This window comes from Anastrepha ludens, chromosome 4, assembly GCF_028408465.1.
Source record: "Anastrepha ludens isolate Willacy chromosome 4, idAnaLude1.1, whole genome shotgun sequence".
Lineage (NCBI taxonomy): Eukaryota > Metazoa > Arthropoda > Insecta > Diptera > Tephritidae > Anastrepha > Anastrepha ludens.
In genome coordinates this window covers 74582611-74608820 of record NC_071500.1, presented here as the reverse complement: position 1 = coordinate 74608820, position 26210 = coordinate 74582611, and the positions used below count along the sequence as shown (strand labels likewise).

General features: G+C 41.7%; 1 protein-coding gene across 2 annotated transcripts in view; it reads left to right on the top strand.

Moving 5' to 3' along the window:
- LOC128859841 (uncharacterized) overlaps nucleotides 1-25567 on the top strand; it is a 30015-nt gene extending 4448 nt beyond the window's left edge. Inside the window, exons 2-11 of one of the 2 annotated variants that reach the window (XM_054096952.1) lie at nucleotides 3899-4030; nucleotides 5496-5975; nucleotides 9373-11931; nucleotides 11996-12107; nucleotides 22540-22652; nucleotides 22712-22931; nucleotides 23030-23222; nucleotides 23278-23768; nucleotides 23826-24586; nucleotides 24651-25567. In XM_054096952.1, the coding sequence (XP_053952927.1) occupies nucleotides 3914-4030; nucleotides 5496-5975; nucleotides 9373-11931; nucleotides 11996-12107; nucleotides 22540-22652; nucleotides 22712-22931; nucleotides 23030-23222; nucleotides 23278-23768; nucleotides 23826-24586; nucleotides 24651-24956 (5352 nt within the window). In that variant the 5' untranslated portion in view covers nucleotides 3899-3913 and the 3' untranslated portion in view covers nucleotides 24957-25567. Of the gene's footprint in view, nucleotides 1-3898; nucleotides 4031-5447; nucleotides 5976-9372; nucleotides 11932-11995; nucleotides 12108-22539; nucleotides 22653-22711; nucleotides 22932-23029; nucleotides 23223-23277; nucleotides 23769-23825; nucleotides 24587-24650 lie in introns of both variants that reach the window. The other variant, XM_054096951.1, reaches the window with a different exon arrangement.
- The last annotated feature ends 643 nt before the right edge of the window (nucleotides 25568-26210 follow it).

Below are 26210 nucleotides of genomic sequence, written 5' to 3'. Positions count from 1 at the left end.
GTTGCCGGATCTCCAAATTGAGATCCCTTATGCGGGGATCCCCGGGATCGGCCTGGCGTAGGTGGTCACGCTCGTTTGCTAAACTGGCTGCTTCTGCTGGGAAGTGGGGACGGATGTCCTTATAACATCCAGCTGGGATGAAGCGAGCCGCAGCAGCTGTGAGCACCTTGCGGAATGCGCGTTCGCCGACGCGCACATCAGTGGGGATGGGAAGAGCGGCGAAGGTGTCCTCGGTGAATTCCGTGAAGCCGGCCCAATTAGCTTTTATAAAGTTAAAATAGGACCGGTGATTCGCGGAAACGAAATCGGCAGGTCTCTCGATCGAGACGATAATGGGCAAGTGGTCTGATGCAAGCGATAGCATAGGTCGCCACGTTATGCTATTTATCAGACCCGCGCTAGCTATTGTTAGGTCAGGCGAGCTGCTACAATTGCCCACTACCCTGGTGGGGGCGTCGTCGTTCACTGTGCTGAATGTCGAGTCGTCTATCTGCTCTGCCAATTGCTGTCCCCTACGATCATTTGGCAGGCTTGAATGCCAAAGATCGTGATGCGCATTGAAGTCACCTACAACCAATCGGTTTTCACCTCTGATGAGCGCACCTATATCAGGGTGATATCCTGCCGGGCAGCAGGTGACAGGGGGTATGTATATATTAAAAATTTCGAGCTCGGAATCGCCTGACCGGACAGCTATGCCTTGACATTCTAAGGTGCTGTCCCTGGGGTCGATTCCTTCATCGATAAGACGATACTGCACAGTGTGGTGGACTATAAACGCTAGGCCACCACCGTTGTCTCGCTCGCGATCGTGTCTGTGCACGTTATAGCCATCCCTGGTGATCAGAGATGACCTAGCGTGCAACTTTGTTTCTTGGACCGCAGCTATCTTGATACTGTGCCGGTTCATAAAGTCGACTATCTCGTCGACCTTACTCGTAAGTCCGTTGCAGTTAAACTGGAGAAGCTTGAAGCTTCTCGGTGAGGTCAGTGTAATCCGGGGGGTGAGGGACGCGTGGGGTTGTCTACGTTGGACCTGCTGTGCAATCCACTGTGGTTGTTGCGGCCTGATGGTGGTGGGCGGCCGCTCCTCCGGGGGAGGTAGTGGGTGCAGAGCTCTGCAGCAGGGGGCAACGTAGGCAGTTGTCCACTCACGGGTGGTGCGCAGGCCGGAACATCTCCGAAAATGGCACCAGCCATTGCAGGAATTGCACTGGACTGATACCAGATTCCGAGGTATTACGGTCTGACACACGGAACAGACTGTACGGGGGACCAGGAGCTGCTGGTTTGTCCCCGCACTGGGGTTGGAGCAGGAAGGGATAGGAGGGGTTAAAGGGGAGTTGTGTTGCTCCGATAGGCTCCTCACCGTGGAGGTGTGGGTTGTGGTGGCGGTTGGTAGTGCCGGCCTATCAGGGGGTGTAGTAGCCGTGGAGGCATCAGACGCCTGTTGGCGGGAGCAACACGTGGCCACATACCGTGTGGACCACTCCCTGTGCGACTTGAGGCCTGAGCAGGTCTTAAGGTGGCTCCACCCGTTGCACTTATTGCACCTAACCGAGGTGGAGTTCGGGTGGAGCCGTTGGTGGCAGACGCAGCAGTAGAATACCTCTGGCCCAGGGTTGGATTCGACACCAGCCCTGAGGAGAAGTATTTGGAGCAGGTTAGCTGCGGGAGTTTGCTCCTGTGACGTAAGGGGTGGGGTGATATACGATACACTAGACAGGGCTAGTGTACTGGGGCGGCAGCCCTTGGTCGGGAATAAAAACCCGAGTCATTCCGGTAACGTAGAACCGGCTGCCATGGGAATGTATATCGTCTTTATATCTGATTATTTAAATGCTGTTGTTAATTTCTTTGACACTTTGGCTATTTCATCCCTTCAATCTTTCAGAACTATATGTTTTATGTTATTGTTGTTGTAGCAGTAACTTACTCTACAACAACTATATGTTTTATCATTCTCCACGCTGTGTCTTGGTCACATGTTGCTAGAATTAGTATAATTTTGTATAAAATATTCCGAGCAATTTGCAGCTCATAGACTTCACTATAGGTATTTTCTGCTCCACTTCGCATTCTCATACGTTTGTATTTTTGTATCTTTCATAATATTCAAATAATTGTTAAATCATCCGTCAAAGGTACAAGCCGAAATTACCTTAGTTTTGGTAATTGGTTGTATTAAGGTTATTAAAATTTATAGCCACTGCATTGAGAATATGGTGTGTGTGGAACTCAATATTTTGTTAATAAATGTTACTTGGTTGAAAACAATTTAATCGATCGTTTTTTAAGTTTGTTCTGAGTTAAATTTTCTGCGATCTAAGTCAATCATAATGGCATGGACAACATTATCTATGATTTCATCTTCATTTGAATTTTCATTTATTATGATAGCCTTAGTAGTGTTAACATTAAGTTTTAACCTGTTCCTTTTTAAATATTTATCTATGTTTTTTTAGTTAATGCTAATTTTTTCAATGCATTCGTTCGTTGAAATACGGGTTGTATACCGTAGAGTTTCATAATGTGAATATAAGTATTTCCAGCACAATCTTACAAAGTAGCATACACAATTCAGTGGAGATAATGTACAAGATGATTTGATATTATTAATTTAAATTGAATTTTAAATAATTGTATATACTTCGCACTGGTTCCTTTGATCTAATCGATGCAATGAAATGTAATATTTCTAAAAGCGACTGATAAAGGATAATTCTATTTACGACATTAATTGCAAAACAGCATGCGGGAATGGCAGATCTGCTTTTTATGGTTTTGTCAATATGTCAATATATCTAGTTTATAACCGACGAAACAATCAAACAATGTGCTACCACCCTGTTATACTGCTTTGACGATTTGGAAATGGACCTTCCAGTGGACTAGATTGCTCACGCCTGAGCTGAAGTTGCTGGTTTCTAACAAACTGCATTGTATGGTATTGTAATATTTATATACGCAATATATTCAATACAATGTATAATCACCACCATTATTTATGAACGTCCTCGACTTTGTCAAATATTTTGCAGCAGATGCCCGTCACACTCCTAGCCCTTTGGAGTGTGTACATAGGAGCACTGATTCAAATCGTTTGTCATATGAGGAACTCATTTTGTAAAAACAACGTACGCTTTCTAAATTTCTCACAAAACTAACGAATTGCACAGCACATATTGCTTATTTACCTGCATTTACATTAAACAGACAGTTGTCAAATTTGAAAATTAAGATCCTTGATACGGGGATCCACGTGGCGTACGTAGTCGCGCTTGTTTTCTAAACCAATGTCCAGCTGAGAAGTACGGATGTTGACAAATATTTTCAATCAAGATAAGTTTGGGTAGATAGTCCGATGATATATAATATAATATATCGCTTGGGTCGACGCATCTCTTGATCAGACCAGTGTCAGCAATTGTTTTTTTATTAACATGACGATATTGCAGGGTATGCTGCGTTATAAATACTAGGGATATGCCTTTATCTCATAAGCAATTCTTACGGTGCACATTGTAATCAGCACTGTTAATTGCCATCTCTTAACGTTGATTACCCCATGGTCTGGGGTGCGTTGCAGTTAAATTTTGGCTTCGTCCTCTTCCGTAGGCTGCCGTATGTTTCAGCATAAAGGAATATTAAGCTACATCATCGTGTTGTTCAATCGTTATTGTCTATCTCAAATTGTAGCAACACTACCCAAATAGTGCTAATGTCGATAAAAGTAGTCCATTCCAACTAGAAGCGCAGAACGGTTTTGTTTAAAACTACGATTCATTTAAGTGTTTACATCTTTTGCTGCACTACTAAGGGAGTTTCTTTTAATACGTTTATTAGAATTCACATAAATCATATTCAGTATATATCTTTATGTTTTCTAAATTAACAGATAAGGCCTCCTCCAATGGCGCAATATTATCAAATACAAAACCTGGACGACTTAAAGCAGATCTACGCAGATGTTCAAGTGGTACACGTTGCTAGTGAAGATGTTGGCGTTGGTAGCCATAACCGGCCGCAGGTTCATATATTTTTCTTTTCATAAATAAGATACATTTATAATGTAACCCTAATTAATTTAATTATTAACCTTCCGTTAGGCACAGTGTCTTTTACAGTAAGAATAGGCGATTGGTATCGAGTTGATTTAAATAAGGATTCGAATTAAATTAAAAAAGTTAATTAGGGCATTATTTTATAAACAAAATAACACGAAATTCAAAAACAAATTGTATTCAATATAAAATTATACTCAAGAAAACTCAGAAAAATGTGCTAATGCATATAATGATGAAGGATTGATGCAGCAAAAATTACTTGCATCATATAATACTATAATAATAATATCTATAAGTAGCGCCTAACGAAAGGTTAATGCCATATTTGTATTTTATATATGTTACAACTCACAGCCATGACAAATTTATCATCAATATTTAACAAACGTTAGAACTTTTAAGGTTGAGAGTAAAATATTATATAAGACCTAATTGTTTTTAATATATATATATATATATACATATATATAATTGGCGCGTACACTCTTTTTGGGTGCTTGGCCGAGCTCCTCCTCCTATTTATGGTGTGCGTCTACAGATATATAGATATACATAACGAAATTAAACCATATGGTATTTCAGGTAAAAATAGTATTTGTATAATGCAATCATCTTATTATATGCATCATACATATCCCTGAAATCATTAATACATTAAAGAAAACCCGTATGATGAGGAAAAAATCTATGCCAAAGTAATTTACACATCTTCAAACAGCTATCAAACTCTATATCCCAAGGATCTTTATTTCACGCATGGACTTACGTTGAGTCTCTTCTATGAGGTCGAAACAGTGTCCTTGTGGTATATTTAGTTTATAGAATCGCTAGAGGTCATTTCGAGGTATTTTAAAATAGACGAATGCGGTTGTTTTGATATTACTGATGGTTTTGGTATAACTTCAATCAATCACCGTAGAATAGCTAGTTACGGTGTTATACTCGAATGTTATAGAAATTGTTTCCAAGCGTTTTAAGTATTTGTCTTAATACTGGTAATAGATAGGGATAAATATAACGTGTTGTACAAAATAAGTGTGAATATAAAAAAACATGTGAAAACTATTTGGAAATCTGACGTAAAAATTATAAAAATGGATTTTCTTTCATCTATTTCGATTTATTTTTGGAAAAAAAAATAATTTATATTAATCTTATTAACAGAAATATTTTTCACATGACCAAAACCACATAAAGACACCCGGTGTTGTAACATATAATACATCTTTATTGTATTATATGGAAATGAATTTACCTACATAGCTATATTGCAACCGATGTCAGTCCAGATTTTTTTAAGAAATAATGATTTATACGAAAAACATTATTACATTATACATATCACTTTATATTATCCTAATTTATTTTTATGAAATTCAGCAATTACTCTTACCGGATGAACAACTAATGCTCAATGATGGCCAACAGGTAGTTTACCAGGCAGCTAGTGTACCGGCGCAACAGCAGTACCAACCACAGCCGACAGCAACAACTACGCAATACATAATCGGTGATGAAATCTCCCAGCAGCAGCAACAGCAACAAGCAGTGCAACATCAACAAGTGATGTATGATCATCATCATCAACAACAGCAACAGCATTATGTGCATGAAGCCCAACAGATGCAACAGGATCATCACCAGTTGGCGCAGCAGACACAACAACAGCCGCAATTGTATTATACCACCGAACAAATATTGCAACCAAATTCGTTGGTGCAACAGCAACAGCAACAAGAAATGCAGCATCAGCAGCAACAACAGTTGCATGTGCAGCAACAACAACAACAATACCAACAACAACAACAACAAATTGTTCATCAGCAACATTCAATGCAGGCGCCACAGCAACCTCAACAAATTGTTTATCGCATGCAAACGCAACAATCACAAACTCAACAAACCCAGGTAAATGATTTGTTTTTTTTTTTTTAATTACTTCATCCACACATGGAGGGAGCTGAATCACTAAATCATTCTGCATTTAGTTTCGCTCTCAACCAAAATAACGCGGTAACCGCGAAGGAACTCTAAATGTTTTTACAAAATATTTGGTTTTTTATAATATTAAGCTTGAACCACTTTGTCCCATTTTTATATCATAAGCACCTACGTTCTAGCTAGGAGACACCGACTTTATATTGCTCGTCCTCGCATAGTTGAACAAATTTAAAGATATTTTTGGACATGAATTGTAATAATAAACATTATTCTACCTGGGATAATATACTTCTCACTATTCAGGTTGTAAATGAGGGACACCCCAGTTTAGAACCTGCCAGACCATTGCCTTCAATGTCGCCAGCAACGTTTCTTTGTGTTTGTCCCAAGTGTTATCGGCTGTGGATTTGATGACCTGGATCCGGTTTTGGACTTTAGAATCGCCAGTAACTTGGGGTTATTGACAGTCATTATTTATGTATCGACTTTAATTATCAGTGGTAGTTTGACCTCCTTCGTCCAAGTCGAAAATAAGCTTGCCACGAATTCAGGGGAAAGTTGGATGGTCCTTGCAGTCCCACCAATTCAGTCCCTTTGGGAGAGTAGATTGTTGATGTCAACTAACAGCGTAATATGGCTAACGATGTGGAGAACCTAAATCGAACGCTAGTCAGCGGTTTATTCGTTTGTTTATGGCGTGAAGTGTTGTAGTGGTGCTGATGTTTCGTAAATACTCGGAATAGAAGGGATTGATGTGTCTCCACTATTGCGGAAAGAAAAGATATTCGGCGATATGACTCCCCATAGTTGACGGGTATCCAGTTGGGGAATACTGCTGGAGTGACAGTCCTTGGCCGATTACACATCCGGGTCATTCCAGTAATGTGGAGGTAAAATTAGATTTAACCTGACTTCTCGTGGGAACGTAGTGGGACCACTCTTCCTGTTTTATTCTTTTGATAATAAGGGTGGGTATGGACTGGTTGAAGACCTTTATGGGTGAACTACTGCCGTTGGATGTATGTTTTTTAGCATCAACATGTTTACCCCTTACAACGTCTGGAACAATGACTTCAACGGCTTTTACCTTCCTAATGGCCACCTGCTCGCCATCGCTGGTGAAAGCAAGCGGTGCACTGTTGTTTAGCAGGTTGTTCAACCGTCTGGTAACACGACTTTTGGGTCTTTGCACGGGAGCTTGCAATATAAATTCTCGGCCGGAGAACCTCACGAATTTCTTCGGGTTCAACGAAATATAATCACCGAATGTGATTGCTAATCTATCATTGTGCTTCTTCGACTTAGGCATATACCTTCCGGTGGGCCAAAGCTTACTCACCCCAGAGGTGAAGTTACAGGTCTGCTTATGTTGATTTACCAGTTGCCGAATTGAGATCCGTCGTCCGTAAGTCGACTCAATCAGTTTTGTTAAAGTTAATATGGGTACGGTGCTTCGAGAAAAGAAAGTCGGTAGCTATTGATCGATACGGTAATGAGTAAATGGTCTGATGGAAGATATATCATAGGTCGCATTATTATGTTAGTAATCAGATCAGCGCTGGCAGCTGTTGTGTCAAGCGAGCAGCTGCAGTTGCCTATCGGGAGGCATCGTCGTTTACCGTTCTGAAGGTTCAATCGACTATTTGCTCTGCGAGAAGTTCCTCTAAGATCGTTTGGCAGGCTTGAATGCCAAAAAATCGTGGTGCACGTGAGTCACCAAATAGCAATCGGCTTTCACCACAATGTGGTCGATGTTTTCATCGATAAGAAGTTATGGCACGGTATGCTATGCAACTGCTTTCAGATAACTCTTGTAGTTGTTGTTGTAGCAGTATTCATTCCCATACCTGCTCCATTCTATGTTACCGGAATGACTCATGTTTTTTCCCGACCAAGGGCTGCCGCACAGTAAACTAGCCCTGTCTAGTGTATCGTACCTCAGATAGCTCTTCTTCGCTCAGAATCCGGTGCACAACTTGTTGTGATTCAAAACCACAGACTGCATTCATAATTTCGAATCGAATATCATTCAATTCGAATTGGATATCAATCACTCTAATTTGAACATCTGAAATTTCTTCTTCTAACAACCTAATCTAGACACCATTTTTTACTAAAATAATAAAAATCACTATGACCCGGACACTGCCGAATGGTAGTCACGTACCACGCACTGGGATACGGCGGCTGCCATATTTTGTTTATAAGTGTATATAACTGACGCTATTAGAACAAAATTGTCTATCATTGGTGCCCAAAGTGGATTTCGAACCCGGGGTTATATATTATATTAACACTTGAACACTACTTCCAACTATACAGGGTGCGTGCGGTATTTGACGAGTTTTTTACACAATATTAACTTTTTATATATCTATAAAATCATTCAATAAAATTTCTATTAGCTGTAATGACCTTGATCCGGGTCCGGAAGTGATTGCATGCCCGGATCAAATGCTCCCAATTCACTTTGACCGCAACGGTATTAATTGCAACCTTCAGAGAGAAAATCGTGTTAAGAAGATGTTTATTGGTTTCACGCGCTGCTACGTGTCATACGTAGTAATCCAAGGGATTAAGTTCTGGGATATTAGGTGGGCATAAGCGCGGTGTTAATTTTCAGCCATCCAATCTTGTGTCACCATCGCTTTGCATGGAGGAGCCGAGTCTTGCTGAAAGATGTATGGGCTGTACCGCGTACACTATCAATCCATGGTTTCACTACTTTCCCTAAAACCTCGATATATGCAGCAGAATTTACTCGAAATCTTTTAGTACAGAAGTGTCCCTGTCCTTGTCCTTGTTGCTCACAAAACCTAAAACCTAACAGTGATTGGAAACTTCGTGTGCATGACAACAGGAACCTCTGCAGGATTGGTGCATAGTCATCTGTCATTTCTGCGGTTGGTCTTCTTGGTCAACATTTTGTTCGTCAAAACCGTAACATCTAAGGCATTTCAGGGTGTTGATTTTATTTAGAGGTCGTTTTGATCAGATAACTCGCTGTTCTCTTGTGTGTTTTTTTTTTTTTTTTTTTTTTTTGCAACAGATTCTGGATCGCCGTCTGATGCTTCCAATTCACGACGAACCCTGTGAACAAATGAACGAGCGCACTTAAGAAAATAGATTTCTAGATACGTTTAAAAACAAAAAGAAAAAAATGTTTTCCGGAAGTTATAGTCACAGTATGCATGTCCTCAAATACTGTATGCACCACGCATATAAAACTATATTTTTGGGCACAAAAGACCATGAGATCGAAGTGCAAACCTCTTATAAAATCTATATTTTTGTTTTATGTATGTGGTAATAGGGAAGACTGTGCATTTTTAAAACCGTTAATAAAATCTGTATTTTATTCCAGATGCTTAACAATGCGCACGTTATATTACAACAGCCGTCGGGCCAACAAGTTTTAATTCAATCCCCGCAACATCCAGAAATAATCATGCGTCAACCGATGCCACAACAACGTATCATCTACAACACAAATCGTGTCTTGTACACACCACAGCAGCAACAACAACCTCAGACTCAAACTGTGCTTCAGCAGTCTCCTCAATCGCACCAGCAACATCCTCCACAGCAGCAGCATATACAATTACAAGCTTCTCCCACCACCAGTCCTATGCACACGACTGCACGTCTCGTTCAAACTCGTGTAGGTGCACCGCCTCAAGAGACGGTCCAGCAACATCAACAACCTCAGACACAGCAAAATGTTGTGTTTCATCCCATTCAGGCTACTACAGTCCAGAATCCTCAGCAAGTAAAGCCACCACTGCAACAGCAATCTCAAATGCAATTGCAGCAACAGCCACAGCAGCACTTAGTAGCCACAGCGATGGGTGGGGGAGTGACTGGAGGTGGGGTAATGCGCGGTGGAATACGTAATAAATCGCCTCGTGGTGGTGGCGCCATTGGAGGTACACACACTCTGATCGCGCGCATGCCGGTCGCATCGGTAGGTCGGGCTGTTCGACCACAGGGGCCTACACCAATGCAGCCACAACAGCACCAGCAAGCACCTCGTGCTACTCGGCCCAGAGGAGGAGCTAGTGGCAGCACACGAGCACGTGGAGCAGCTCGTGGAGGGCGTGCAGGTGGTGCGCTCGCGGGTAGAGGCACACAAGTGGCCACAACAATAGTACAACAACAATCTCAACAGTTACATCCGCAACAACAAATATCACCGTCACAGCAACTCCTACAGAATGCAATGGTCCAAGGCAAAAATATCACAATTCTAAATCAACAGGGTCAAGTAAAACACATATACCGCAGCATAACGGATACGCCACAACAATTGCAATTAGTAGCAGGTTCCTCGCAGCAACCACAACGTACAACACAGCTAGTAGCAACCCGTTTTCGTGCTCCAATAGTAACTGCCGGTGCGAGTGCAGGCAACGGTAACAGTGCTGGTAGTAGCAGTGGTAATTACGAGCTGGACTTAGAGGATAGTATTCAAGCGGTTGTGGTAAAGAAGGATCAGCAAAAACCGGCTGGATCGGTAGCGAACGTTACAACGCCTGCGGGTACTACTCTGACAAGCTACTATGCCAAAGAAGATGATGACACACGTTTAGTGCGTACACAAAATGGCACATGCATTACCTTGGCCGAGTATCGCAAACGACATCCACCTACTCCCGGCTCATCCACTACCACTACAGCCACAATTTTGCAGATGAAGACACCATTACGTGCGAGTGGACCTCAACCTCCCACTAAAATGCTACCGGCGCATACTTCCGGAAATGCTGGAATAGTGCCGATTGCGCGTGTTGCCCCGCAACAAGTTCAACCGCCTCAACAATCCCAACAATCGCAACCACCGATGCCAACCGCAACGTCGTCTTCAGCGGTGCATCGCACATCGCACAACAACTACGAGATTCACACTCAACATGTCATGCAGAATCGTAACAACACGCAAATGGCAGAAAAAGATCGAAATAGTGCTAAAATGTTGGTTATACTGGTGTCAGGAGAGCAGCGACTAATCACATTTACATTACCGCGTGAGTCATGCACGGTTCAAGATCTACTCGAACAAGTTGGGGTGCCATTTGATAGTTCAACAACGATTCAGTGCGTAGAAAATCCTGGAGCCAACATTGATTTTGTTGTTACCGTAGGCTTTTCAGTCCAAGAATCTGCAAGCGAACTTATATCACGCGCAGAGCAGACTTTACAAATGAATAGGCAGCAAGATACAACGAGTAGTAGCAACATAAGCTCATCTAATGCTTCTTCAGTTGCTAGTGGAGGAAATACAAATGTCTCGCATGGAACCATCACACAATCAAGCTCCACAAGTAGTTACGGAAATTTGGCAAGTAGCTCAGCGCAAACCACAAATTCTACTGTTATTTCTGAATCGGCACATAAAGAGGGAAATAGTAATATTTCCGGATCAAATATCACTAATAGCAAATCCACTACATGTCCAGCCGCAATAGAGGAGGTGCCTCGAAAAATTATACAAGGGTTTCTCGCTGTATGTCAAAGCTGTGGCTTCAGCGGATACGATCATGCTAAGTGCGAACGTTGTAAACGCGTTTTTCTCGAGCCACCAAAGCGAGTGCCATGTGTCAAGAGTTTAGGTACTAGTAATTCTTCAGCAACTAGCGACACGTCTTTGCCGAAAGTCATTGGCAGCAGTGAACTTACGGCAAGCGACAAACGCCGTGGCAGTGATATATTAGCGCGAACACAAGCTAAAAATTCGCTTGGTTCACTCAGTAGTAGCGGAGCTAATAGTGGTACTTCGTCGCGTGGACGTGGGAGTCTCAGTGCTACTGCACGGGGACGTGGTACTCGGAGTGGGCGTCGAGCAGCCGAGGTTGAACCTGTAATTCTCACACTAAGCAGTGATGAAGAAGATGATGACGAATCATCTAATAAAGCTCAAGGATCGGTGAGTACACAATCGCAATTCCCCAAAAATAAATACTTATTAAAAAAATTAATTGATTTTACAGTTTTCATCAAATTCTAATGCCGCAAATCCTTCGAGCTGCAAGACACAAGCTTACGAACCGTTAGGTTTTGAGCCTACAATGCCAGACCTAGATGAAAGCGCCATTTATGCGGGTAAGTTTTTAACTCCTGTGGTCGCTGTATACTGTTGAGAAATATACGTTTCAATGTTAAAAGCCCATAGGAAAAGGCATTCTATGGTCTGAGAAAGATATAAGATATAATATATATATATATAGGTGATTAATAATTTCAAACCTTTTAAATCACCTGATCCGACGAGACCATACCTCTTAATCGGTTTTAAAATCTCGCTCAGGCTTTCATATACCCCTGCGAAGTGGAGACAAACCAATATAGTTTTTATTCCCAAAGCCGGTAAGATTTCGCATGTCCTTTCGAAGGACTTAAGACCAATCAGCTTGTCATCGTTCCTTCTAAAAACTTGGTCGATCTTCACATGTAAGGTTGCTGGAACAGTGGTAATTTGTCGGCTGCTCAACATGCTTATACTAAGGGCAGGTCAATCAATACTGGCCCTGCACTCACCTGTGGATACTTTGAGAAATCTTTCTCGGCTAAAAAGTATGCATTTAATAATATCTCTCCAGAGAAAAAACTCTCGGCCCTTTGTAAGGTTGTACTTGATGTGTCAATTAGACAATTAGTACGTGACCTACTAGTTAATCGGAAAATAAATTCCATATTAGGTGCATCTTGCACCGGTCGCACATTTTTCAGAAGAACTCTTAACGAGATGTCCGACAAAAATGTGACTGCCTTTAGAGAAGTCTATATCTATTCTGAAAGCTAAGCGGCGATTAAATCTTTTGGTATGGTTATCACTAATTCCATCATTGCTCGTAAATGCCGGGCATCTCCATTTGATATGGATGCCGGGACATAGTGTCATACCAGAGAATTGTAAGGCAGACAAATTAGCGAGTGAGGGCACTACCACGCGCCTCCCTCTTGGTATGGAGATAATAGGTATACCCTTTTCAACCTACAAACTGCATGGTACAAGTAGGTAGTAAAACGGTGTTGGTCACTAATTAGGATTATTCAACCACTCCAACAACAACAACAACAGCATTGTCACTTCAGCCAACACGAGATGAGTTGATAGTCTGACATAACACTACAAAAATAATATGGCTAAAATGGGACGTCACGCACTCAAAGGCGATACTTAATCGGTCAAGTAAAAACGTCGCGATGTTAATTGCTTTGATCACAGGCCACTATCTTCTAGGTGGACATGCTCAAAAATTGAACCTAACTCATTTCGACTTGCAGAAGTGGCAAGAATGAGAAGGAGGAAGAGTCTGTCGAACATCTTCTCTTTCCTGCGTGGCATGCCACTAGGTTGAGATACTTTAGAACCTCCTTCTTGAATGATACTGATGACCTTAGGGATATAAGTGTCAGCCAGATCCATGGGTTTATGCAAAAAAAAAAAAAGTTTAACGAGGAGTAGCAGGTAAACTACTACTGTGGTATCAGAATGGATCGGCAACGGTCTATATGAGTTGGTTCAGAGACCGACTGCCACTTCTACCTACCTCCCTACCTAATAAACTTATCATAGAATATCTAAATGATATACAATGTACATAGCAACAGGCACAGCGACAGGCTTTCATTATTAAATGAGATCGGTAGTCGTGCTTTCATAGCTTGATTTCCAGAAGGAAATTTATTTTAATAAAACGAATCCTGAAATCGCAAAGAACTAAGATTCACTTCAGATGTTTTAAAGAATAAAAGTTCTTCGTTGTAATAAAAAGTCTAAGGAGATTTTATGTCTCGTAAAATGTTAAATTCTTATTTATTTCAACCTTATCATAGAAACCACCGTAGACTCGATGTTCTGAGAATTTATAAATTTGTCGTATATTATTCGAATAGCTACGAACGTACATTCAAAATTCGTAGATTGACATCCATTTAATCTATTGTACTTATTTACGTCTCATTGTATATCATTATTGCTATCGTAGTAGAAAACTTAAAAATGCTGATAGAAGTAAAAAATACGCCCAAGGATGTACGAGGTCGACCCCTAACCATTATCACGCCAATTTTAATGAATTGAAGGAAGTGGTCATCATGCAGACCGTTATAGATATCTGCATGCACAGTATCACAGGGAAATCAAGTGTAGGAATTCCTGGGAGGTGAACAAAAGCGTCATCATTCAAGGTTTCAAGGCGTATTTAGCGTCTGCTATCCAAGAAAAATAAGATTTTAATGTTCGCAATTGTTCAAATGTGTAAACATACCTCAAGTGTTTCGTCCATCTTCTAAATATTTTCTCTCAAAAAGAGTCACGCAAAACTCTCTCTCAAAAGAGTCACATTCCATATACATATGTAAATCTTGGTTGCTTACAGTATACATACTGTGCGTTTATGTAGCGAATTTTTATTTTAATGTAGTATGACCGCATAAGTTTGGTGCCAGCTAACCCCCCATAGGTAGCTTTACCACTTCATTTCTAAGCTTCTTTTGGATATTGTGTTGTCCCATAGCAAGGAAGTGCTGGGGTCCTATTAATGGCGAGGCCGCAGCCTTTCTTGCCAATGCGTCCGCTAGTTCCCAGTTATTCCGCTGTGTCCTTGGACCCCAATTAGCTGTATGCGATTGTGCGTACCTAACAGATTCCGTTTCTCAACCAGTGAGGACTTAAACTCACAGGATGGCAAAGCCTTGAGTGCCGTCTGACTTTCGCTCATTCCGGAAGTTCTTATCTAAGTTAATCTCTGCACATAGACTGATGGCATACTCCTCCGCTTGGAAGATGCTTGGAAAACTACCCATCGGCACATAACGATTGATTTTGCGCCCATATATTGCAGCGTCTATGCATTATTTTCGAATTTTATGAATTTAGTGATATCATCTCGGAGCTGCAGACTCAGAAATTCCATATTCTTAGACGATATCACTTTTCTTTTACCTAAGCCTTCCCTGGTAATATTTAACAGAGTACACTTGACTAATTGTTGAATAACTATGATGCGAAAAAATATTTAGAAAAAAAATTTGGTGATGACGTTTATAAGTGCTTTAGCTCCGACTGATGAAACAAGATTCTTCGCAGTCTTTGATATGGCGTTTAGAAACAAGTGCTTTCCCTAAGTTCATGTCACAAAAACTACATAGAGCATTCAACATTCCAGACTCCGAAATTGCTGAGTGATTGATTCAATCAGTAAGATCACATTTTCCCATGGCAGCCGGTTCTACGTTACCGGAATGACTCGGGTTTTTCCCGACCAAGGGCTGCCGCCCCAGTACACTAGCCCTGTCTAGTGTATCTTATATCACCCCACCCCTTACGTCACAGGAGCAAACTCTCGCAGCAAACCTGCTCCAAATGCTTCTCCTCAGGGCTGGAGTCGAATCCAACCCTGGGCCAGAAGTATTCTACTGCTGCGTCTGCCATCAACGGCTCCACCCGAACTCCACCTCGGTTAGGTGCAATAAGTGCAACGGGTGGAGCCACCTTAAGACCTGCTCAGGCCTTAAGTCGCACAGGGAGTGGTTCACACGGTATGTGGCCACGTGTTGCTCCGCCAACAGGCGTCTGATGCCTCCACGGCTACCACACCCCCTGATAGGCCGGCACTACCAACCGCCACCACAACCCACACCTCCACGGTGAGGAGCCTATCGGAGCAACACAACTCCCCTTCAACCCCTCCCATCCCTTCCTGCTCTAACCCCAGTGCGGGGGCAAACCAGCAGCTCCTGGTCCCCCGTACAGTCTGTTCCGTGTGTCAGACCGTAATACCTCGGAATCTGGTATCAGTCCAATGCAATTCCTGCAGTGGCTGGTGCCATTTTCGGAGATGTTCCGGCCTGCGCACCACCCGTGAGTGGACAACTGCCTACGTTGCCCCCTGCTGCAGAGCTCTGCACCCACTACCTCCCCCGGAGGCGCGGCCGCCCACCACCATCAGGCCGCAACAACCACAGTGGATTGCACAGCAGGTCCAACGTAGACAACCCCACGCGTCCCTCACCCCCCGGATTACACTGACCTCACCGAGAAGCTTCAAGCTTCTCCAGTTTAACTGCAACGGACTTACGAGTAAGGTCGACGAGATAGTCGACTTTATGAGCCGGCACAGTATCAAAATAGCTGCGGTCCAAGAAACAAAGTTGCACGCTAGGTCATCTCTGATCACCAGGGATGGCTATAACGTGCACAGACACGATCGCGAGCGAGACAACGGTGGTGGCCTAGCGTTTATAGTCCACCACACTGTGCAGTATCGTCTTATCGATGAAGGAATCGACCCCAGGGACAGCACCTTAGAATGTCAAGGCATAGCTGTCCGGTCAGGCGACTCCGAGCTCGAAATTTTTAACATATACATACCCCCTGTCACCTGCTGCCCGGCAGGATATCACCCTGATATAGGTGCGCTCATCAGAGGTGAAAACCGATTGGTTGTAGGTGACTTTAATGCGCATCATGATCTTTGGCATTCAAGCCTGCCAAATGATCGTAGGGGACAGCAATTGGCAGAGCAGATAGACGACTCGACATTCAGCACAGTGAACGACGACGCCCCCACCAGGGTAGTGGGCAATTGTAGCTGCTCGCCTGACCTAACAATAGCTAGCGCGGGTCTGATAAATAGCATAACGTGGCGACCTATGCTATCGCTTGCATCAGACCACTTGCCCATTATCGTCTCGATTGAGAGACCTGCCGACTTCGTTTCCGCGAACCACCGGTCCTATTTTAACTTTAAAAAAGCTAATTGGGCCGGCTTCACGGAATTCACCGAGGACACCTTCGCCGCTCTTCCCATCCCCACTGATGTGCGCGTTGGCGAACGCGCATTCCGCAAGGTGCTCACAGCTGCTGCGGCTCGCTTCATCCCAGCTGGATGCTATGAGGACATCCGTCCTCATTTCCCAGCAGAAGCAGCCAGTTTAGCAAACGAGCGTGACCACCTACGCCAGGCCGATCCCGGGGATCCCCGCATAAGGGATCTCAATTTGGAGATCCGGCAACTGGTAAACCAACACAAGCGGACTAAATGGGTTGAGCACCTGAAGACTTGTAACCTCACCTCCGGAGTGAGTAAGCTCTGGTCCACCGTTAGGTCCCTGTCGAACCCGACGAAACACAACGACAAGGTGGCTATCACCTTCAACGGTTGTACTTCGTCGGACCCGAAGAGATGCGCGAGCTACTTTAGCCGGCTATTTACACTGCATCCTCCGGGCGACAGAACCAAACGTCGTGTTACCAGAAGGCTGCACAAACTGACGAACGACAGTGCGCCACTTACTTTCTCCGGTGATGAGGTTCAGGGGGCCATCAACAAGTCGAAATCATCGAAAGCCATTGGCCCTGACGGACTGAACGCGCTGATGCTGAAGCATCTGGGACCCCTGGGAGTAGGATACCTCACAAGGGTCTTCAATTTGTCTCTGGCCACTCTCATCATCCCTGACAAGTGGAAAGCAGGGAGAGTGGTCCCACTATTGAAACCTGGGAAACCCGCCAACCAAGGGGAGTCTTATCGGCCGATAACTCTCCTTTCCCCAGTAGTGAAGACACTCGAAGCCCTCCTACTCCCACTCTACACGACACACCTGGCCCCAGCCCCACATGAGCACGGATTCCGACGAGTGCACAGCACCACCACGGCACTCACCGCCATAAACGCCCAGATAAATCGCGGGCTTAACCAAAACCGCCCCTGCGAGAGGACTGTCCTAGTAGCGTTGGACCTAAAGAAGGCTTTCGATACAGTCAGCCATTCCACGCTACTAGATGATATTTATCAGTCGACACTCCCGCCAGGGCTGAAGAGGTGGTCCGCGAACTACCTGAGCGGTCGACACTCGTCAGTGATTTTTCGAGATCAAATGTCAAAGCAGAGGAAGATTAAGCAAGGCGTACCGCAGGGTGGTGTCCTTTCACCCTTGCTTTTTAACTTCTACATCTCGAAGCTCCCCCAACCACCAGCGGGAGTTTCCCTGATCTCATACGCTGACGATTGCACGATAATGGCGTCGGGCAATGACATCGATGGCCTGTGTTCCAAAGTGAACAACTACCTCACCGACCTTTCTCGCTTTTTCACTGCGAGGAATCTCCAACTTTCCCCCACCAAGTCCACGGCGACCCTTTTCACCACCTGGACAAAGGAGGTCAAGCTGTCCCTTAAGGTAAAAGTCGACGACACACCAATACCGACTGTGAATAACCCCAAAATTTTGAGTGTAACCTTTGACAGCTTGCTCTCCTTCTCTGCGCATACAACCGCAATTGCCACTAAAGTCCAAAATCGCAGCAAGGTCCTCAAATCGCTGGCCGGCAGCACTTGGGGCAAAGACAAAGAACTGTTGCTTTCGACATTTAAGGCAATTGGCCGGCCGGTTCTAAACTATGCTGCGCCTGTCTGGTCGCCTGGTACTAGTGATTCGCAGTGGACAAAGCTTCAGACATGTCAGAATACCGCCATTCGGACAGCGACCGGGTGCCTCCTGATGTCACCTATACAACACCTGCACAACGAGGCACAAATGCTCCCAGTCGCGGAGCACAACAAATTGCTCAGCAAGCAGTTCCTGCTGGGGTGTTACCGCAGGTTTCACCCCTGCAGACACCTGCTTGAGCCTGAGCCGCCTCCCAGGCACGTCAGGAGACACCTCCTCGACTACGCTGACGAACTCCAGGACAAAACTGACCGGACAGTATTCAGACAGTCAATAAACGACATTCACCGGGAGACCGTTACCACCTTCATGAACTCCCGTACGGTGAATGCCGTAATCGGAGTCCAACCACCACCTATTGCAGATGAAGAGCTCCAGCTTCCCCGTGAGACTCGTGTAACATTGGCACAATTACGTTCTGGATATTGTAGCAGGTTAAACTCCTACTTATCCAGAATTGACCCCGACATACCAAACACATGTCCGGCATGTGAAGGTACCCCGCACGACACTAACCACCTCTTCACATGCCCCCTTAATCAGACTCATCTAACCCCCCTCTCCCTCTGGACCCAACCCGTCGAAACAGCATGTTTCCTGGGCCTACCCCTAGATGAGCTAGACGAAGACGACCGATGATATACCTACACTGACAGGGATAACTATGCTGTTAAAACAACAACAACCACATTTTCCTAAGTCGCAAGGTTTTACGATTACGGTGTACATCTATCTTAGTATCCGAAGCAGCTCTATGTTTTTTTCTACATTCCTTATCGGGATGAATTGTTTGATCACAATCCAGAAAACATACCATCAAAACTAGACAAAAGCTGGCGTAATTAAGTAGTCTTAAAAAGAGGTTGTTGGTGATTACCGAAAAGGCACAATTTTTCTTTAACATTCGCATTTACTATCTTTGTACTAATTTATGATTAACGAAGATGGTTAATCAAACGGTAAATTAAACTAATATTTTTATTAAGAGAGAAATCTTGCTCGTCTCATCAGCCTGAGGTGATTCCGCTTATTCGTAAAATGCTAGCTTTGAAAAGTATTTATTCTTCTTAATTGGTGTGATAACCGCTTACACTATTTTGACCGAGTTTAACAAAGCGCGGCAGACGTTTCTTTCTCGTGCTAACTGGCGCCAGTTGGACACACCAAGTGAAGCCAAGTCCTTGTCTACCTGATCTTTCCAACGCAGAGGATCTTTCCTCTTCCTCTGCTACCACCAGCTAAAACCGCATCGGACGACATGACCCAGCCAACGTAGCCGCTGGATCTTTATTCGCTGCGTTATGCCTATGTCGTCGCAAAGCTCATACAGCTCATCGTTCCATCGTCTGCGATATTCGCCGACGCCAACGTGCAAAGGTCCAAAAATCTTCCGCAGAATCTTTTTCTCAAACACTCCAAGCGACGCTTCATCGGATATTCGGATATTGTCATCGTCCACGCTTCTGCGCCATAACGAAGTCTTTTACAACCTCGAAATCATAACTATCAACAGTGACGTGGATGCCGATACGCGATTGCGCCGACTGTTTGTTTAATGACAGGAAAAGGCAGAACTAATAGCGCGTTTGTTAAGGCCGATGATGTCAATATCATCGGAATACGCCAACAATTGTACGCTCTTATAAAATATTGTGCCTGAGCGATTAAGTTCTGCAGATTACAGCATCACCTTTCTTATGGATTAGGCAGAGCACATTTAAGTTCCAATCGGCAGGCAACCTTTCATCTGACCATATTTTGCATAGAATTTGATGCATGCACCTTACCAGCTCCTCTCCGCCTTGTTTGAATAGCTCATAGCTCTTTCAGATAATATGTCTCTCTTCCTTCCTTAGCTCTCGGTAGCGATCCCACATGGCTCACGTTGAAAACATACTGCAGACATAAATATTAAAATGTTAGGAAAGCAATTTTTTAATAGCGGTTGCTATTTATATAAAACAAGAAGGATTTCTACACGTCGGAGGCGAATGAGTTGGTACGTGACTAAATTCACATTTTATTTCACGAGTTTTTATTTACAACATCAGTTCTCTTTTTATGTGTGTTCTATTTTTCTAGTACATATGAGTTACAGCTCTCTCTTAGAAACCTCAATACATTCACATCATTTTTATCGACGCTTTACAGCTAGTCCACTGCACTGGTTTGTTGAAAATCTCAACTTGCTTCACTTGGTCTCATGTTTTCGTTGGATACGTCCTCCTGATCAATATCATTGGTGTTCTTTTAATATCGGCTTCAGCGGAAAGTAGTTCCACCTTTTGGTAACCCAACGATACAAAAACTAATCGCGTTTTTTGATATCCTAAATTTTTACTCGTTTTAGACTAAATATTTCAATTCGGATTTTCTTTACCTTTTATGGCAGATGTACATAGTACAACTCGACCTCGTTAGGTTGCTTCAACTTTCTTTGCTTACTTTTGACGTTCTTTTGCATTTGGCATTAATTATAAATTTATTGCTGTTAGTTTGGTTATGCTCTTTTGCGGATTTATAATCATTATATCCAAGTACATTTTAAAACAAAAAACTCGAAATACCGACATATATGCCGACTATAACATGAACTATATATATGTATATATAATTGGCGCGTACACCCTTTTTGGGTGTTTGGCCGAGCTCCTACTCATATTTGTGGCGTACGTCTTAATGTTGTTCCGTAAATGGAGGGACCTACAGTTTCAAGCCGACTCCAAACGGCAGATATTTTTATGAGGAGCTTTTTCATGGCAGAAATACACTCGGAGGTTTGACATTGCCTGCCGAGGGAGACCGCTATTAGAAAAACGTTTTTCTTAATTTTGGTGTTTCACCGAGATTCGAACCTACGTTCTCTCTGTGAATTCCGAATGGGAGGCACGCACCAAACCATTCGGCTACGGCGGCCGCCAACATGACATGAACCACTATGACAAAATTAATTAAAAAAGTCTTGGTGCTACCAATCAATGATTATTGGTACCAGTATTGGTAATCTGAGCGAAAGAATTGTTTGTTTTTTCTCACTGTTCAAACGTTATTAACAAAAAATACCTTTATAAAGTTACTCTTTTCTATAGCAAAATGTAAAAAAGTAAAAAAAACTTTCTTTTAAAACTTTTCACTTTTTTACTCCATGTAACATTTTAACTATAATTTCTACATAAACTCAGTAAATATTGGCAGTAACTTAAATATATTGCTGATAAAAATGTGTGTAATGTTTGATCGCCGATCGAAAAATTCACCAAATCATACACGAGAAGAAAATGTCCTTGAAATTACTTACGTACTTTTTTCCTTCACTTTTTGATATATCAAACTTAAGCTTCCTAGCTATCAAATGCCAATTGTCAAACACATTATTATTTTTCTTCAGAACAATAAATTGCCAGTCTTGTCACGACGCTCCATTGGCGCTAAGACGCTTTCATTGCATTTACGAAAATAAAATATACGTGAAGCTGCCAACTGAACAAACAATTTGCTCGGTGTGAAGACCCCTTTTATATTGCTTTCAACAAACATATGATTTTGATGGTAGTAAAGCATTTTTTTGTGGATGGCAATGCCTGTGCGAAACTCGAATTCAGTAATTTTATTCGAATGCCGCCTGGTGTCGCCTTTCGCAAACGTCGTCGCCATCATTTCGGGAAGTGAAAAGCAAAGCAAAGTTACAAAATTCGATGATAAATTGTTATTTGCATCGCAACGTAAAAATTATGAAAATATATTTTAATGCATAGAAAAGCGTGATTTTTATTACATAAAACTTTTGAACAAAGCGATGGAGCTGGAAGGTAGGCTTTTTAAGAGAATAAACCTAACTTTAAAGCTGCCAGAATCAATGCCGCTACTCACTTAAACGTCATATGAAGATAGGGGGAAATGTAAAAAAAAAAAACGTGTAGAATTAGAAAACGCTGCAACCAAGGTGCTGCTTGAAATAATAATATAAATATTTTATTTTATAATACAAAATTAAATCAGACGGGAGTAACCTAAAATATTAAGAGCCAACATATGCCACGAAGTTATAAATGTTTACTGTATTTTCAATTCATAGATTTTCAGCGGGATGATGTGACTGATCTATCAAATTGCACGGACAAATTGAGTACAACGTTGCAGTGCAAAGTTGTGCGAATAGGAACATATCGCTTTGAGCCAAAAGAACCGGTAAGTGCTATATCGTGGATGGGAATTGAATGATTAAAACATGTTATAAATATTTGTAGGTGACATTTACATCCAAAGGGGTGTGCCTTGTGGCGCCGCTAGTAAGCAATCCAAATGAGAGTTTCCCATTGCATATACATAAACGTGAAGTAGTAAAAATCATCGCTCATTTCTCGAAAGTTTCCGAGTCAATGTTGTGTTTCTATACATTGCGCAACTGTGCCCAGTATATAAAGAACAGTTTAGAAATGAAAGATAATGGCTTACCTCTGGATGGATGTATGTATGAAAATGAAATATATGAATTAATTCAATCAAGATATTGTACCTTTTCCGTTTCCGGATGTTAATTTTAATTAATTTGTTACATTTTGTAGCTGCTTACTTCTCGCCAAATGGTCCATATCAAGTCCGTAAAATTATATTACAATTTAGCTCGTGTTCCGATCAATCGCGCAATGTTATAAAATCTATTTGGGATTTCTTCGATGAAATATCCGATGTGGATGCACATGACTTGCTACAACGGGCAGAAGCTGCCGATCGTCAAATTGCTAATAAGGCGAACGAGTAAGATTAGAATAAAATTTGAATTTTGTATTCAGCTAATAAAATACAATTACAGAGCCACCACCAGTGCATCCGTCACCAAAACACAACTGAATTCCAATGAAATACGTCAGTTACTGATTTATCCGCCTGGTAAGGGAGGTATTTCGATAAATACCGAAGATTACCTTTGCTTGGCGACAGATCAATATTTAAACGATATTATAATCGATTTTTATCTAAAATGGGTACATAATAATATTGTGCCACAAGCGCAACGTGAACGAGCCTTTATTTTTAGTACATTCTTCTATAAGCGCTTAACAACGCTCACACGTCACCATCACAACACAGACAAAGATGTGAAACAGACCGCAGCGCAAAAACGGCATGCCCGTGTTCAGAACTGGACAAAAAATGTAAATCTATTTGAAAAGGATTTTATCATTATACCCATCAATGAGCAGTCACATTGGTTCCTAGCTATTATTTGTTTCCCGAAGCTAAAAGGTCCCGTCACATATGATACGAATATGCCCGTGGAACCGCAGCAATTGAAGAAGCAAAGTAAATACATATAATAATTGAAACAAAAAATTGTATTTAAAAACTCTTTATTAACAGAAGGAAAAAAGGTATCTCTACAAATTGGCAATACGACCATTACACCACTCTCCAAACGTGAAAGCAGTAATATGCTGGCGGAAGTGTGTGGAGTTGGGGATGATGATAGCGAGCGTGATGAAGCAGAAGGCGACGAAAGTGATTTAGCATCAGAAGATAGCGATTTTGATAGTGGAGCCAGCGCATCTGCAGTGTCGGTTGCAGCAACTGCTGCAGGGGCACCAGCAAACAACAACTCTAATGCTAGTAATAGTAGTGGAGTTAAGTCGCAAGCAATTAAACAGCCGCTAATATTAATTTTTGATTCGTTGGCGGGTGCGTCACGCAGTCGAGTTGTTGCGACCTTACGAGACTATTTGTCGTGTGAATATCGTGCCAAAATGCCAGATGTCACTCCTCATGTTTTCAATAAAGATAATATGCCAGGTCATTGCGTGAAGGTGCCACAGCAGAATAACTTTACCGACTGCGGTCTTTATCTTTTGCAATACGTGGAACATTTTTTCAAAGATCCCATTAGAGATTACAGACTGCCGATCAAACAGTTAAGTGCTTGGTTCGATACCATAACGGTAACGCGCAAACGTGAAGACATTTCACAGTTATTACAACAATTAATGAACGAACGTAACGGGCCAAATCATCAAGTTATTTTACCGGAAATACCTTTGCCTACACTGAATGGACAACTCGTCGAACCTCCTGAGGGCTATAATATAGAATTTGAGGAGGAGGAAACCGGTGACGATGTTGCAGAGGAGGTATAATTACAGTATTTATTTTTAAAATGGGGAATATACATTCCTTAATATTTCAATATTTTAGGACGATGATAATACAGCAAGCTCAAGTGTAGATGGTGTAGGTAACGATGCGGATGGTACCGCCAGTAGTACACATACTGAAGAGTTGGTGAGTGTTAAAGTGCCAACAACAAAGGCTGTGACAACAACGGCTTTAGTGCCAACGCAGGGTCGAAAAATCGTTGTAAAACGACGAATGCAACTAGTAAGTGCAACAGTCGGCAGCAACAATAATGAAAGTTTAGCGACGGTAACATCAGCAGCAACAGGAGGCCCGGGCCAAAGCATACGTAGTGGGAGTCAAACTAAATACCGCAAATTCGAATAGATGGCGCAATTTGTAACAGTGGCAGATTGGAAATATTATATAAGTGTTTCATGTATGACTACATACCTTTGAAAATATGATATGTTAAAAGCATTGATTCAAGAAGTGATTAAAATAGACATTAGTTTAAACAAAGAGGACATTTTTGCATATTTAATCCACAACTTTTCTGTTATCATCGTTCATGTGCTTTATAAGATAGTTTTATATATCTTAGGCTACTAATTTTTTACGAGTAATTTGTGTGTATAAAGGAAAGGATAAAAAGTAAATCACTGGATGACTGCTGGCAAGATTAATTTTTATTTACATAAATAGATATATTAAGTAATGAACATAAATTAAAGATGAAATTCATTTTTATTATTTAAAATTATTTGAAATTTCATACACTGTTCCAATTGAAAATAAAACTAGAACTATTAAAAGAATTCTTGCAACTTACAAGTTATTTTATTACATATACGCTGATGTAGCTAAAAGTAGTGAAAAGTAAAAATTGAATTATTTTTGTATGACCATTATTTTGCCGGACAAAATCCTTCATCTTATTAAAGCAAGAACAAATATTTGTATATAATGGGGTACAATAAATATAATTAATAAAATTAGTTTAAATGTGAATTTCTGTATTAAAAAAGTAATGGAACAAGTAAAGAATAAGCACCGTCCGTTTAACAAAATGAGGTGCAGTAGAACTTTTTATGCTGATTAGAACTGTAGAAAAAATTATGTAAAGCGTAGTTAGATTCGTTCAATGGAGGCTTGTTTTCAAAGTCTATAGCGATAGAGAGATGGTATTTCGAATGAAAGCTAATTTAATAAACTTTTTAATAAAATTGTATTAATTGGGGAACATTCTAAAAAAAAAACGTTTGTAATCTTTCGATTTTTTTGTATTTTATTCATAAAAACTATTTAAAAAAAAATTGAATGAAAACTTCAAAAGTGTTTGCATGAAAAAAAATGTTTAATTACGGTTAGTTTTGTAAACGGTCATGTAATTTTTGAAACAATGTTATTAAATTGCGTAAAATTAACCAATGACTTTTGATATCTAATCCATTTCAAATTTCTCCATAAATTAATAAATTAAATTTCATTGCCATTGTAATCCGCATAGTTTTATCGAACTTTATTTTTGAATTTTTCCTAGCAAAACGGTGCGTATTATTAACTTATACCGAAATAATATTGGCCACAATTAAACAAAATTATTGAAACTAGAAATTATCGTTTAAACGATTCGTTCGA